We start from the raw sequence: 16,523 nt of genomic DNA, 5'->3' as shown, positions 1-16,523 counted from the left end.
TTTTCTAAATGTTGAGCTTAACCCAACTTTTTCACTCTCCTCTTTTACCTTCATCAAGAGGCTCTTTAGCTCTTCTTTGCTTTCTGTCATAGGGTGGTGTCATCTACATATTTGAGGTTATTGATATTTCTCCCAGCAATCTTGATTCCAGCTTGAGATTCCACCAGCCCAGCGTTTCTCATGATGTACTCTGCATATAAGGTAAATAAGCAGGGTGACAATATACAGCCTTCACGTCCTCCTTTCCTGATTTGAAACCAGTCTGTTGTTCCATGTCCATTTCTAACTGCTGCTTCTTGACCTGCATACAGAATTCTCAGAAGGGAGGTCAGGTGGGCTGGTATTCCCATCTTTTTCAGAATTTGCCACAGTTTGTTGTGATTCACACAGTCAAAGGCTTTGGCATAGTCAATAAAGCAGAAATAGATGTTTTTCTGGAACTTTCTTGCTTTTTTCGGTGAGTCAACAGATGTTGGCAGTTTGATCTCTGGTTCCTCTGCCTTTTCTGAATCCAGCTTGAACATCTGGAAGTTCACAGTTCACATACTCTTGCAGCCTGGCTTGCAGAATTTTGAGCATTAATTTGCTAGCATGTGAGATAAGTGCAATTGTGCAGTAGTTTGAGCATTCTTTGGCATTGCCTTTCTTTGGGATTGGAATGAAAACTGACCTTTTCCAGTCCTGTGGCCACTGCCAAGTTTTCCAAATTTACTGGCATATTGAGTGCAACACTTTCACAGCATCAGCAGCAGCATCTGGAATTCCATCACCTCCAGTAGCTTTGTTTGTAGAGATGCTTCCTAAGGTCCACTTGACTTCACACTCCAGGATGACTGTTTCTAGGTGAGTGATCACCCCATGGTGGCTTTCCGGGCCATTAAGATCTTTTTTGTATAGTTCTTCTGTATATTCTTGCCACCTCTTAATATCTTCTGCTTCTGTTAAGTCCATACCATTTCTGTTCTTTATTGTGTCCATCTTTGCATGAAATGTTCCCTTGGTATCTCTAATTTCCTTGAATAGATCTCTAGTCTTTCCCAGTCTATTGTTTTCCTCTGTTTCTTTGCATTGATCACTTAGAAAGTCTTTATCTCTCCTTGCTATTCTTTGGAACTCTGCATTCAAATGGGTATATCTTTCCTTTTCTCTGTTGCCTTTAGCTTCTTTTCTTTTCACAGCTATTTGTGAGGCCTCCTCAGACAACCATTTTGCCTTTTTGCATTTTTCTTGGGGATGGTCTTGATCACTTCCTCCTGTACAATGTCACAAACCCCTGTCCATAGTTCTTCAGGCACTCTGTCTATCAGATCTAATCCCTTGAATCTGTCAAATCCCTTACAAATAATCATTAAGGATTTGATTTAGGTCAACCTGAATGGTCTAGTGGATTTCCCTACTTTTTTCAATTTAAGTCTGAATTTTACAATACGGAGTTCATGATCTGAGCCACAGTCAGCTCCTGGTCTTGTTTTTGCTGACTGTATAGATCTTCTCCACATTTGACGGTAAAGAATATAATCAATCTGATTTCGGTATTGACCATCCGGTGATGTCCATGTGTAGAGTCTTCTCTTGTTGGAAGAGGGTGTTTGCTCTGGCCAGTGTGTTCTCTAGGCAAAATTCTGTTAGCCTTTGCCCTACTCCATTTTGTACTCTAAGGCCAAATTTGCCTGTTACTCCAGGTATCTCTTGACTTTCTACTTTTGCATTCCAGACAGGATGTTGAAGATTATACAGTGTTAGCCCTTCCAAACAAGTTAGGTTTGCCTCCTCAGAACACTTAACCACCTGGCAAAATCCCATTCATTCAAGCCTCCTCTTCAGAATTAGGCCATTTATATGACCCGACCCTGATGCAGAGCCACCCGCCCCAAGGCGGAATTCTTTGCCCCAGTCTCTGTGTCCCCATACAACTGTGTCTCATTTGTCTTGCATCTTTGTACCCATCTTTGCAGCCCAAACATCTAACTGAATGCCCAATAAGGAGTGCATACTCAGTGTAGTAAACTCTGAGCCAGGGTGGTTTTAACAAATGATCTCAAAGGTTCACAGCTGGTTCTCTCTCTTGTCCTGAGCCAAAGTTAGCTTCAGTATGGTGTGAACGAGCCTAGTGAGGCAGCCCAGCCGGTCAGCACTCTGTGAGGTCTGGGTTTGCTCTTAACTGGTCCCAAGTTTACAGCAACTGTTGCAAGATGATGAGGACTCTATAACTTTGTGATAAATAGCCCTGAAAAGAGAGTCTACTGCTAGTATTATCCATTCATTCAGCAAATATTTATTGCTAAATGTTAGGTACTTTTCTAAGTATTGGGGATACAATATAAATAACACAGACAAATCACCTACTGTCAAGATGCTTACATTTCTGTGAGGAACACATACAATGAACAGATAAAATTAACATGGAACTACAGAATGTTAAAAGTGTTATGCAAGTGCCAGTAATAACGCATTTTTATGACTCTGAAGTCAGACTGTCTGGGTTCAAATCCAGGCTCTGTCACTGATCAGCTTTGTGACCTTAAAAAGTTATGTAACCTCTCTGAGCCTGTTTCCTCCTGTGTAAAGCGAGGCTAATGATACCTGTCTAAGCTTCCAACTCCTCTTCAGCAAAAAGACTTTGCAAACTGTGAAGGTGTGAACCAGTAGAACTATTATGTTTGCTATAATTTTGTCATTATCATTTTAGACCAAGGGGTTTTTAATCCCAGTATTTCTAGTGTGTTTATAATGAAATATCTCAAAGTTGGTCCTAAGACTAGCAGCATTGGCTTCACCTGGCAGCTTCTTAGAAATTTTAATGATACAATGAGAATATTTAAGTGAATTAATATATATACTTAAAACAGGACCTGACTCATAGTAACTATATTACCTGGGGGTAGCTACCTTGGTCATGATGGGATTTGACCAAAAGTAACTCACTGCGGGAGGTTAGGGTCAGAGGTGAGGTGTGAATTGAGTACTGGGGGATGAGAAGGAGGCAGCTAGGTGAGGAGTCTGGGGAAAGGGACTCCAGGCAGGAGATGACAATGCCTTAAGGACACAGAACTGATTTGAGTCCATTCCTATGGGACTGCAGCCCTAAGGGCAAGTCCTCTCGCGGCTCCCCAGTTATTCAAGGACCACTCCCGCTGTTCTGCAGGGCTCCCAGGCCCGTGTGCGTGAGAGGGGACAGGAGGCCCCCTCTTCTGAGGAGCTGGCCTCGCAGCCCTAGCAAAGAGTGCAGTGACGGGCTCCTCCTGAGGGTTCAAGAGGGAGAAGTGGACCGTGGCTTCCACGGGAGCCTGGCTGCCCGGGTTGGGGGAACCCTCTGCACAAAGGCGTCGGGGGGAGGGAGGGTGAGAAAAAGGCAAGTGGTCACTTGACATCTCTACCACACTCTACCTTAGGCTACTCCTTCCCACCATCCCCGGAGTATTGAAATTAAATTCTCAAGGACTTCACCAGACTAAACAAAAGCCGAATAATCCCTCAAAGTGGGGCTCAAGAACTGACTCTACAATTCAAACTGCCTTTAAAAAAAAAAAACAAAATACCCAACAAAACAAAACAAACTAACCCGAGCAAATGGCCAGGAGGCTGTCTTCTGCTCCAGGGTAGCGTCTAGGAGCCCCGTCCTGGCTCCGATCAGCTCATTGCCTTGGCATTTTTACCCACCCAGTATGGCTGCCTGTGACTCTGAAATTAGCCTAATTAAGATCACTTAGCTCTCCTTCTAATGGGTGTCCCGGATGTTAGTGCTGGTGAGAGCTGCCCACATGGCCAACCCTCCCCACTCTCTGAGCATGCAGGAGAAATCTTCCTGAGGCACCTGTTCTAGATCAGGGCTTGTCTCCAACTGCAGCATGTCGAGGACTCACCTGCGGGTCTTACTGCAACGCTGGCTTTGATTCAGTAGGTCTGGGGTGAGCCTACAATTCTGCATTTCTAACAAGCTCTCAGCTGATGCCAATGCTGTTGGTTTGGGGACCACATTTTGAGATAATTCCATTATAAAGGAATTGGAAATACCGGGATTAAAAACCCCTGGGCCTAAAATAATAATGACAGTTATAATAAGCTGTAGACAATAATAATTCTGCTTGTTCAGAACTTTGCTGCTTGCAAAGAGTTCTTGAAGAAAAAAGTTGAAAGCTTACAAAGGTGAAGAGACTTGTCCAGCACAAATGACGGGGGGGACACTGGATCCCAGGTCTCCCAACTCAGGTAGAGGGCACCCCTCTACATTCTTCTAATATAGTGAAAGTGGAAGTGTTAGTCGCTCAGTTGTGTCCGACTCTTTGAGACTCCATGGACTGTAGCCCACCAGGCTCCTCCGTCCACGGATTCTCCAGGCAAGAATACTGGAGTGGGTTGCCATGCTCTCCTCCAGGAGATCTTCCCAACCCAGGATCGAATCCAGGTCTCCTGCACTGCAGGCAGACTCTTTACTATCTGAGTTACTAGGGAAATGTAAAGTGCAGGGGTACCCGGCCTTGTGATAAGGCCGTGAAAAGCCTCATTATTTTTTAAATTATAACTATACAGGTTCATAGCGAAAAAAAAAATCAGAAAACAGAGAAAAGTATAAAAAGGAACATTTCTCTGGGAGAAAAACTATTGCCAATGTTTTAGCCTATATCTGTCTGGTCTTTTTTCTCTGATACACATGCTTTTTGCAAAAGTGGAGTCATACATGTATTGTTTTAGAATATACTTTTTTCATTTAACATTATATTGGGGGCCTCTCAACTGTTATTGAATAAACCTACAGCTGCATTTTTAAGCACTGCTTTGTATTTCATTGTATGGGTAGACCCTGACTTATTAAACCAGTCTCTTATTGATGGACATTCAATTGTTTGCGGTTCTTTGATAGGATAAACACTGCTTCAGTAAAATCATTTAACATGGAAACATTTGGCCAAAGTTGATTAGTTCCTTTGGACAAAAATCTAGGATTGCAGATGATGGTTCAAAAGGTACACAGCGAAAATTTGATAAACTGGCCTTTAGCAAAGTAGTGGCCGCGGCAGTGCCTGGGAATGAAGGTGCCTTCAGCCTGAGCCAAACCAGGGCATCTGTTTTTTCTTTCCAACCTTCACTAAAGTGATAAGTGAAAATTGATATTGTGCTAATCTGTATTTCTTTGACTAAAATTTACCCATTTTTGTATGTTTCTTGGCCATTTCTACCACCTCTTTGACAGTATCAACATTTCAACTAATGTTTGCGAAACCACAGTCAATATTTTAAGAAAGGTGGACAACCTAGAGAACACTAAGAGCAAACAGTGCTCACTACTGAGATCTTTATCACACAAAGGGCTTTGACACAGGTACAAAAGAGCCATAGATGTGTGGTTAATGACAGAAGTATATGGGAAGGGCTCAGATGCCAGCGAGGTCACGCACTCTGTGTGACCCCGACAAGCAGCTTAAACTCTCTGGGTCTCAGATTATTCATCACTAAAACGGGGACAACCTGCCAGGATGGTGGGAAGGGATAAAGGAGACGATATGAGAGGCACCTGGCACAAAGAACGATCAACACATATTTTTGCCAATAAGAAAACACTGAAACCCTCCAAAAAATTGATGGATAAAAAAACAACTAAAAGTCACAAGTAGGGAATATGACCAATAAATAAACATGGGGAAATACTTATCTCCTTTAACAACAGACGAAATGTTAATAACACAAGGAGCCACCCCTACTTTTTAAATGAACAAGAACATTTTCAAGAGAGAATTCCTGATGCAGAGGAAGGTGTGGCCAAGCAAGCTGCCCATGTTGTTGGCAGCATCCAGTTCGTGCAGCTTTGGTGGAAAGCAATCAGGCCACATGTATCATCACACAAACACGTTCGCAACCTTTGACCCAGACACTTCCTAAGGAAGTAATTCAAAATATGGAAAAAGCTATCTGTACAATGATGCTTCTTTCTCACCATTGTTTGTAATGGTGAGAAAAGTGTTTATTTTTTTGTTTACATACAGGGTAAAACCATAGCAAGGGTGGTGTCAGCCCTTTCAGTTCCATAGTGTGATTTTTGGGTGTGTGTTAAACGAGGACATATAAACAATAATTTAGGCCTCTCAGTTCCGTTCAGTTCAGTCGCTCAGTCCTGTCCGACTCTTTTCGACCCCATGAATCGCAGCACGCCAGGCCTCCCTGTCCATCACCAACTCCTGGAGTTCACTCAGACTCACGTCCATCGAATCAGTGATGCCATCCAATCATATCCTCTGTCATTCCCTTCTCCTCCTGCCCCCAATCCCTCCCAGATTAGAGTCTTTTCCAATGAGTCGACTCTTTGCATGAGGTGGCCAAAGTACTGGAGTTTCAGCGTTAGCATCATTCCTTCCAAAGAAATCCCAGGGCTGATCTCCTTTAGAATGGACTGGTTGGATCTCCTTACAGTCCAAGGGACTCTCAAGAATCTTCTCCAACTCCACAGTTCAAAAGCATCAATTCTTCAGCGCTCAGCTTTCTTCTCTAGACAGTCTCTTGTTTTAATTCGCAGTTGAATACAGTGCTTTGGAAAGGCTTTTAGACTCTGCTGAACAGTGATCAGATTTAAATCAGTGAAGGATTTAAAAACCATCCTCAGTCCCTTCATCCTTTAGTGGAGTTTGGGGTAATTCGAAACCAAAGGAAAGAAAAAGGCGGGGTGGGGGTGGGGGGTGTTCTGTCATCTGTAAACTAGACTTTTAAATGTCTGGAGAAGGAAGGAAGTCAAGGCAGGGTGGAATCTTCCTTTCTGTAAGCCCTAGGCCATTACAGCACAGAAACCCCGCCCCCACCTCCCCCAACTCTCGCCCAAGCCAGAAAGCAGAGCCGAGGCGTCCTGAGATGGAGAGTCTGGCGGGGTCCGCATGCGTGCTGGGCTGTGCCCAAGCAGCTGAGGGGTGAGTCAAATCCTTGGTCGCATCCATATCTGTGTGTGTTTTGTGGTACAGGAGGAGCCCAGCACCGCCTCGGGGAGGCAGGACCGTGCGGAGACGACCAGTGCAAGCTGTGCCTTCTGCCTCCGCGTACTTCAGTGGTGAGGGTTCCCGGCTGCTAAATTCCCAGGGTGGGTGGGAGCCTGTCCTGGGATAATAACTCCAGCGAGGGTGGGCATCAACTCGCTGAACGACCAGCAGCCACGAGCCACGTTACAGAATCACGGAGTTACAGAATCTCTCTCAACTGACAAATCCCTTTAGCAGTGGCCCTCAGCTGGGGAGAGCTTCAACCTTACCGTGCATGCTCAGATGCATCATCAAAGAACCGTCGTGGCCGATTCTTTGTGACCCCCTGGACTGTAGCCCGCCAGGCTCCTCTGTCCATGGGATTCTCCAGGCGAGAATACTGGAGTGGGTAGCCATTTACTTCTCCAGAGAATCTTCCCGATCCAGGGATCGAACCCACATCTCTTGCATTGGCAGGCGGATTCTTTACCACTTCATCACCTGGGAAGCCCTCAACCTTACCAGGGGACTTGAAAATAATGCACATGCCTCAGCCCCCACCTACTGTATTAGCCTCCCCAGGGGTGGAGCCCTTGTGGGAATGTTTCTTCTAAATTTCCCCTGACTTTGATAAGCCCCTTGGTTAAGAATCACAGCTACAGCATATGGAGGGTGGTTTGGCCTGAAGGCTCCCTTTGAACCTTGCCCACCTGGGAGATTATTATACACCACTGTATACTAGCTCCCACCCTCACTACTCTCCCCTCACAATGACTGAAAAATCTTCCCTATTGGGTCTCACCTCTGTCCCCCAATCCCACCAGAAAAAAAACCTAATCCCACCTCTCAGGGTTTACTTCTCCCCCATCCCTCAGCAAGAAATCATCCAGGTGACAAGCTGTAAACTGGGTAAAAAAGTGTAGATGTGAAATCCTAGGGAGAAACCCTTTATGAGTTTGAAACACTCTTAGGTCAACTGTTAGTCCACATGGATTCAGAATCATTTATTTGAAGCTTCTATCAATAAGCCAGACGTGCCTCCTCCAAGCTCCCGAGGTGCAGTGGACTGAGGCCAAAGCTTGACTAATTGACCTTAGAAAGGTTGAAAGTCAAGGAGGGAGGGGCAGTTTAGCTACCACAATTATGTGCATGTAATGTACGCTAATAAAGGCAGATGACAAGGTCTGAAAGCCTGCAGCTTCCTGTTAGAAAGCATTCCAGCATGGGAACAGGTACTTGTCATCAGGGTTCTATTGAGTTTCCACCCCCTAAAAAATCGCCATGTGTCATCTGGTGTGGACCATCACTCTAATAAACCAGCAGCTTTGACTCTCAGGGATAGAAGGGCCTTGAATAATGCCAACTCCCTCAGTCAACCCAGGCTCACTATTTTTATTGATTGAATTAAAATCTAGGTTTTGAGGTGTTTTGTGTTTTTAGGTTTTAGTAAATATAATAAATATATATATATTTAGTAAATAAATATTACTATATATATTATAGTAATATATATTTAGTAAATATAATAAAGGGGTGGCTCAGTGGTAAAGAATCCACCTGTCAATGCAGGAGATGCAGGTTTGATTCCTGGGTTGGGAAAATCCCCTGGAGGAGGAAGTGGCAACCCACTCCAGTATTACTGCCTGGGAAATCCCATGGACAGAGGAGGCTGGTGGACTACAGTCCATGGGGTCACAAAGAGTCGGACTGTTTCTGCTGCTGCTAAGTGCATCAGTCGTGTCTGACTCTGTGCGAACCCATAGACGGCAGCCCAACAGGCTCCCCTGTCCCTGGGATTCTCCAAGAACACTGGAGTGGGTTGCCATTGCCTTCTCCAATGCATGAAAGTAAAAAGTGAAAGTGAAGTCGCTCAGTCATGTCTGACTCTTTGCGACCCCATGGACTGCAGCCTACCAGGCTCCTCCGTCCATGGGATTTCCCAGGCAAGAGTACTGGAGTGGGGTGCCATTGCCTTCTCAAAAGAGTCGGACATGACTTAGCAACTAAACAACAGTAATAATAACAAGTATAATAAAAAATATTCTGACATTTAAAAAACATTCTGATTAAGCATTCAAGGCACTAGATATTTTTCTACCAAATTTATAGTCTAGACCTCACAGAAGCACTTAAGTACCAATACAGGGACCGATGTTCCAGACTACATTTCCTCTTTTATAACAAACAAGTTAGAAGGGAAAACACAACCAAGTGTAAAATCAGATCTAACAGTAAATCTATTGCTGGTGATAGGCATGATTTATCATTTGAAATCTTGGTAAACTACATCATCCTTGAGGAATTAGTTGAACAGAAGACTGTATAGACTCTTTACTCTTTTAGATTAGAGTTCTCTCAGATGGGATGTATTATTTATTTAGCCTACTGATGCACATACTGTTTGAAGGATATTTGTATACGTGCAGATAAGTAACAATTATGCTACAGGTAAAATGTTTATCCCTTTATGTCTGATGCAGAATTTTGGATTTAAGAGATTTTGGATTTACATGTCAGCTACTTTGTCTTACTGAAAAACTGTCTGCTCAAGTAGAGCTTCCCTTAGCTGTTTGGCAAGAAGATTTCAGTGCACAAAGAAGTTTCAAAGAGGCAGAAAAAGAAAGTTGTGTTTTAGACTGAGCTCACTTGAGTGCAATCCAAGTTTTCCACTTTGGAGAGCAGATGTTCACATGCCCCAGAGGAGGAGGGTGGAGACAGAAAATAAGGTGTGAGAAAATATGTGACTCAGGAGGAGAGCATGTTTTTCCAAGAGGCAGGAAAGTGCCTGGCTTCTCAGCCCCGAGCCTCACAGACTCCAAGCAGGGTTGGAGTCCCCCACAGCAGGCCCAGGCACAGTTGGATGTGCCTGCATTTGCAAGCAAGGCCTGAGGCTCAAACCCCATTTCCAGGAATCAGTCTCATTCCTGACTCACTGGCTATGTCCAGGATATCTTGGGCACGGTGCCCTCCACACTAAGAATAAGCAACATTCCCTAGGGGCTTATTACAGTATCCTAGGGGCTGAGCTAGAACTTTCATAAGAATTTTTATCAACTAAAATCCCTTTCAAGGAGTTAGAGTTTCTGTGAAGAAGGGAGACTGAAGCTACAGATGGCTGGGGGAAGTGTCCCAGTATGACTACCATAGGGTGTCTTTCTGATGCCCCCTGGTGGCCTTCCATCACTAAAATGAACACCACATGGTCTTGACAAAGCATTACTATGAACAAAGCTACAGGAGGTGATGGAATTCCAGCTGAGCTATTTCAAATCCTAAAAGATGATGCTGTTAAAGTGCTGCATTCAATATGCCAGCAAATTTGGAAAACTTGGCAGTGGCCACAGGACTGGAAAAGGTCAGTTTTCATTCCGATCCCAAAGAAAGGCAATGCCAAAGAATGCTCAAACCACCACACTATTGCACTCATTTCAAATGCTAACAAGGTAATGCTCAAAATCCTTCCAACTAGGTTTCAGCAGTATGTGAACTGAGAACTTCCAGATGTACAGCTAGATATAGAAAAGGCAGAGGAACCAGAGATCAAATTGCCAGCTTTCAGTGGATCATAGAAAAAGCAAGAGAATTCCAGAAAAAACATCTGCTTCACTGACTACGCTAAAACCTTTGACTGTGTGGATCACAACAAACTGGAAAATTCTTAAAGAGATGGAAATACCAGACCTGCCTTACCTGCCTCCTGAGAAATCTGTATGCAAGTCAAGAAGCAACAGTTAGAACTGTTGGACCTGGAACAATGGACTGGTTCCAAATTAAGAAATGAATACATCAAGGCTGTATATTGTCACCCTGCTTATTTAACTTCCATGCAGAGTACATCATGAGAAATGCCGGGCTAGATGAAGCACAAGCTGGAATCAAGATTGCTAGGAGAAATATCAATAACCTCAGATATGCAGATGACACCACCCTTATGGCAGAAAGTGAAGAAGAATTAAAGAGCCTCTTGATGAAGGTGAAAGAGGAGAGTGAAAAAGCTGGCTTAAAACTCAATATTCAGAAAACTAAGATCATGGCATCTGGTCCCATCACTTCATGGCAAATAGATGGGGAAACAATGGAAACAGTGACAGACTTTATTTTCTTGGGCTCTAAAATCACTGCAGGCGGTGACCACAGCCATGAAATTAAAAGGCGCTTGCTCCTTGGAAGAAAAGCTATGACCAACCTAGACCACATATTAAAAAAGCAGAGACATTACTTTGCCAACAAAGATCCATCTTGTCAAAGCTGTGGTTTATCCAGTAGTCATGTATGGATGTGAGAGGTGGACTGTAAAGGTTGAGCGCCGAAGAATTAATGCTTTTGAACTGTGGTGTTGGAGATTCTTGAGAGTCCCTTGGACTGCAAAGAGATCAAACCAGTCAGTCCCAAAGGAAATCAATCCTGAATATTCATTGGAAGGACTGATTCTGAAGCTGAAGCTCCAATACTTTGACTACCTGATAGGAAGAGCTAACTCATTGGAAAAGACCCTGATGCTGGGAAAGATTGAGGGCAGGAGGAGAAGGGGATGACAGAGGATGAGATGATTGGATGGCATCACTGACTCAATGGACATGAGTTTGAGCAAGCTCCAGGAGATGGTGAAAGACTGGGAAACCTGGTGTGCTGGCATGCTGCAGGCCATGGGGTCACAAGAGTTGGACACAACCAAGTGACTGAACAACAGTGGTCTCATAGCCTTTAGCCCCATATTTGCCATTTAGTCACTAAGTCGTGTTCAACTCTATGTGACCCCTTGGACTGTAGCCCACCAGGCTCCTCTATCCACAGAATTTCCCAGGCAAGAATACTGGAGTGGGTTGCCGTTTCCTTCTCCACAGGACCTTCCTGACCCAGGGATTGAACTTGAGTCTCCTGCATTGTCAGGCGGATTCTTTATCACTGAGTCACCAGAGACACAGAACAAAATCCAGGACTTTTTGGATCGCTCAGTTTGTACTTTTGGATACAAACTCATGTGATCTGGTACCAACAGGTAGCATAGCTTCTTCCCCTGATAAGAACTGAATTTGAAGCATGAATATGAAGGAAACTAAGTTTTATAACTTTGTATTTCATATTTCTAATTGTGTATGTGGATATGATGACTAGATATTATCCTCAGGAAAACGAAACAGATTTAATGTTTGGTATACATGTTCTTGGGCTTCCCTGGTGGCTCAGACAGTAAAGAATCCACTTGCAGTGTGAGAGACCTGGGTCGGGAAGATCCCCTAGAGAAGGGAATGGCTACCCATTCCAGTATTCTTGCCTGGAGAATTCCGTGAACAGAGGAGCCTGGCAGGCTATAGTCCATGGGGTTGCAAAGTGCCAGACACGACTGACTGTCTAATACACACACACATACATGTTATCACCAGGCCAGACTGTGCTGGGTGCACTTTCTCATCAGGAAAGCTCTCAAACAGGCAGGCAGAGGGTTGAGGGTTGGCTGTGTTGAGAATGATATAGATCCTCCATCGTTACTGGCTCTGAGCTAAGAAATTTCACATTTCACTTTTACCAATTCCTTCACTATCTCTATTAGCAGTGTACTAAATGTTTATGGAATCTTCTGCATCTTTTTTAGGGAGCAAAAAATGGAGAAAAAAGATCACAGAGGAATTGACTGTGAAAGGTTTCCTATTGCCATTCAAGACAAGATGCTGCACCCAGACTCAGTTCTCGGTAAGTTGAGGGGTCTAGGGGCGGTCGTCATGGTTCTGGTCCCTCTTTGGGTTCTGCTCACTATGGGCAGAATACCTGCTATGCTAAATAGCTTTACTTAGACTAGGGTGTTGCATGTTAATTTTTGTTTTTGCAAAATGTAAAGAATTAGTAATGAATTGATTCAAGTGAGATGTGGTCAAGCAGGGTGAAAGTGCCCGCACCTGTCTCTGCCTGGAGTCGCAGGGCTCTGTGACTCAGTCATGAGGTGGTCTCAGTTCTGTGTGGCAGCCCCCCAGCATGAACAGAATCTGCACCTGAGGAGCTCACGTACATGGGAGCTGCTGAGGACTTGTCCAATACATTTCATAGGAGCAGAAAGAGTGGAGAGGAGACCCAGAGAGCACCAGTGCATGGAATTCAATGATTTTTAGTCACAAGGACCTTTCTCCGAAGATAGTTTAAGCAGAAAAACAACCGCTGGCAGGACTGCCCTGCATGAAGAAGAGGTGGGCCTGAGGCCTGCAGCTTAGGCAGCTCTGAGGGAGAAAATCAGCACCCAAGCCTAATCTACCCAGTTTATACAGGAGGAAACGGGGGCCAGAGAACTAAACAGGCTTGCTTACGTTCCCACAGTCTGATAGCCAAGAGCCTTTTCTTCAGCTCAGTATTATTCCTACTCTGCCACATGTAGCTCTATTTCTTTGTAGAAGACACCTTTTCTAATAATAATAATAGGTTTCTCTGACTGAATACTTACTCTATACACCAGAACTGAGCAGAGACTTTCAAAGTGTGGTCAGAGGGTCCCTGGAAGGCTGTGAGGTCCTCTCTTTTCCCTGAAAGAACAATACTGCAACAGGTTGAGTGGAGACACACCTGTGGAAGCCAGCTGCCTTCGGTTAAGCTAGATATTCTAGGTATTTGCCAAAACACAAAACACTGCCACTCTTCTCACTGGTCACTGATTTTTAAAATTTTCAAAATAGCTATTTTTCATAAAAATTTTATTTTGTGAGCATGAAATGATTATTGTTTTTAAAGTATTTTTTTTTAATTTCTCAATTTAAAATTCTAAAAAAAAAACAACCCTTGGGACTGCTCATTCAGTCTTAGGAAAATCTAAATGATTCTACAGAGTAAAAATGACTTAAAATTTATAAATAAATACTTCTCTTCTAATCTATGTTCAACCAACTGAATGTTGTATGACAGTTCTCCAGTGCAAGAAGATAGACTTTTAGTGCAGGTATGAAAAACACCACATATTATAATATATGAAAATGTTAGTCACTCAGTGTGTCTGACCCCATTGACTGTAGCCTGTCAGGCTCCTCTGTCCATGGGATTCTCTAGGTAAGAATACTAGAGGGAGTAGCCATTCCCTTCTCCAGGGCATCTTCCTGACATAGGAATCGAACCTGGGTCTCCTGCATTGTAGCATCTGAGCTACCAAAACTAGAATAAACAAAAGGTCTTTGGGGTCCTCAATTTTAAGAGTGTAAGAGGGTTCGGAAATCAAAAATTTGAGAATTGTTGACATATAGTATATTATCACTTAACTGTCATAATACCCTAAAGGGTAGGAATTATTGTCTTTATTGTATAGATAAGTAGGAATTAAGCAACTTGCCAGGGTCAAAGAGGCTGGTGTATTATCTATTGCTGTGTAATGATGTATCCCAAAACTTAATGGCTCAAAACAACAAACATTTGCTATCTCATTGTTTCTGTGGGCCAGGAATTTGGGAGCCATTTAGCTGGGTGGTTCAGGCTCAAGGTCTCTCATGAGGCTGCAGTCAAGATGTTGGCCAATACTACCATCATCTGAAGGCTTTACTGGGGCTAGAGAATCTGCGTCTAAGGTTGTTCTCACACGTGGCCATTGGCCAGGGGTCTCAGTTCCTCGCCAGATGGGCCAGTAGGCTGTTTGAATGTCATTATGATCTGGTAGCCTCCTTCCCCCAGGCAAGTGAGCCAAGAGAAAGACTGAGATGGAAGTTTCAGTGACTCTTACAACCTAGTTTTAGAAGTTATACACCATCATTGCCACTTTATTCTATTTGTTAAAAGCAAGTCACTAAATCCAACCACAATTGAGAGAGGAATCATGTTCTATCCTTTGAGGAGCATGTTAGAGTTTGTGACATATTACCAACCATCACAGTCAGTACAAAGCAGAATCAGGCTTCAAACTCAGGCCCACGTTCTTTCCCTTGTACAACACAGCCAGCCCAGGGTGTACATCTTTCTTCCTCTATTTGTAATTTCCTTGAGTTCTGAATTAGAAGGCATTCAGTGACTACTGACTGAGACTTGGGGAAGGGAAAAAACCTTCCTAGAGCTCACTCCATTTGTGATTTACACTTTGGTAGATAATGTTACAATGAGTGTAACCATGAGTGCAGCAAGGTGCAGGTATTAACAGCACTGGCAGCAGTTTTGTCCCCCAACCCCTTCTTTGCTGGAATTGCTTGGACACCCAAGTGTGACTTACTCACCTGCTGGGGCCAGGCTCCCATGCTCTGGCCTTACTGGAGAGTGCCACTGCCCACAGCCTGCCAAACAAGACCCAGACCTGCAGCAGATACACACGCTCTCTACTGCTAGCCTCTCTGTGGTTCTGGTGAGGGCAAAGCTATGATTCAAGTTCCCATATGGATTTATGAATGTGTTGTAGAGGAAAACCATCTTTCCAGTTGCCTGGATAATAAGCTCTTGGCCACTGTAGGGTCTGAGAAGAAAATGTGGATGTATCAGGGCAAATCTTGAGAAATAATTACAAATGCAAGATGGTCTGATAATTCAATGGGCCAAATTCTCACAGATCCTTCCATTCAGAAGACCTTTACTAAACACATACATATGTACTGGGCAAATCTTGAGACTTTCCTATCAGAACTGTTACTTATCAAAACATCTCTCAGTTGTCATAAGGGGGGGGGGTGTCCCAAATATCACCCCTAGGCTGGCAACCTGTGTGATAAATTTCCCCCTGGGAAAACTGAACACTCTGGAGCTAATGCATACTTTGCATGATCAGAGCTCTACTGTCCAAAGCACATTTTAGGATTATAATAATAAAAACCTCACACTTCCTTTGCATAACTTGGGCTTTTTCAGGTTCTAATACAGGATACAGCTGCTGTTCTGCATCTCAGATTGGACTGCAGAGTAGTAAGTGTGAGAACTGTGGCACTAAGATTCATAACTCCCAGAGAGTCTGCAGTAAAGAACCACCTAAAGGTGAAAGCAACTGGGCCAGCTCAGGAAAAAAAAAAAAAGAAAAAAACCGGCTGTATCTGGTTCTCTGTCCGTAAGTGAGCACAACGGTTGTTTGCAGGCAATGAGTTGCATTTTTAATCTTTTCTTTTCAGAATTTCATTATAGATACAACACCCCAGGACAGAATTTCTTTAATCATACGGAAAGAAGTGCCTTTGCTCGGCTCCGCTATTTAAATGAAAATAATTCTTCACCTAGTAAGTATATCTCCTGCATGATCCCATCTTTGTAAACAACCTAGACTCCCTCCGTGGGAGACACATATCACACTGGCCACTGTTACCCTATGCTGAGCACCTGCTGAGTCTGCTGCCCGGGCTCCAGCACTCATCTGACACTTCCATATCCAGCCTGACACCGGGATGGCAAGGGGCTGGGCTGCTAGATATGCAGTCCTAGCAATAAAGGACTTTGAAAGTTACCAAGTGCTATACCAGTGTAATCTGGCAACAAGTCATAAATATTTGATGAACAAATGACTAACTGCCACTATTATTGTTATTATTCAGAAGGGGAAAAAGCTTTAAATATATCCCCAGTAATTGGAGAAGGAAATGGCAACCCACTCCAGTGTTCTTGCCTGGAGAATCCCAGGGACAGCGGAGCCTGGTGGGCTGCCTTCTATGGGGT

The 16,523-nt window shown here is 43.8% G+C and overlaps 1 protein-coding gene across 1 annotated transcript in view; it reads left to right on the top strand.

The window, feature by feature from the left end:
• AKNAD1 (AKNA domain containing 1) overlaps positions 1–16,523 on the top strand; it is a 45,496-nt gene that overhangs the window by 24,630 nt on the left and 4,343 nt on the right. Inside the window, exons 7-10 of the mRNA XM_013962482.2 lie at positions 6,945–7,030; positions 12,532–12,629; positions 15,732–15,854; positions 15,986–16,090. Of these exons, the coding sequence (XP_013817936.2) occupies positions 6,945–7,030; positions 12,532–12,629; positions 15,732–15,854; positions 15,986–16,090 (412 nt within the window). The remainder of the gene's footprint in view (positions 1–6,944; positions 7,031–12,531; positions 12,630–15,731; positions 15,855–15,985; positions 16,091–16,523) is intronic.

This window comes from Capra hircus, chromosome 3 (genome assembly GCF_001704415.2).
Source record: "Capra hircus breed San Clemente chromosome 3, ASM170441v1, whole genome shotgun sequence".
NCBI classification, from domain to species: Eukaryota; Metazoa; Chordata; class Mammalia; order Artiodactyla; family Bovidae; genus Capra; species Capra hircus.
This window is presented reverse-complemented; position numbering and strand designations above follow the sequence as displayed.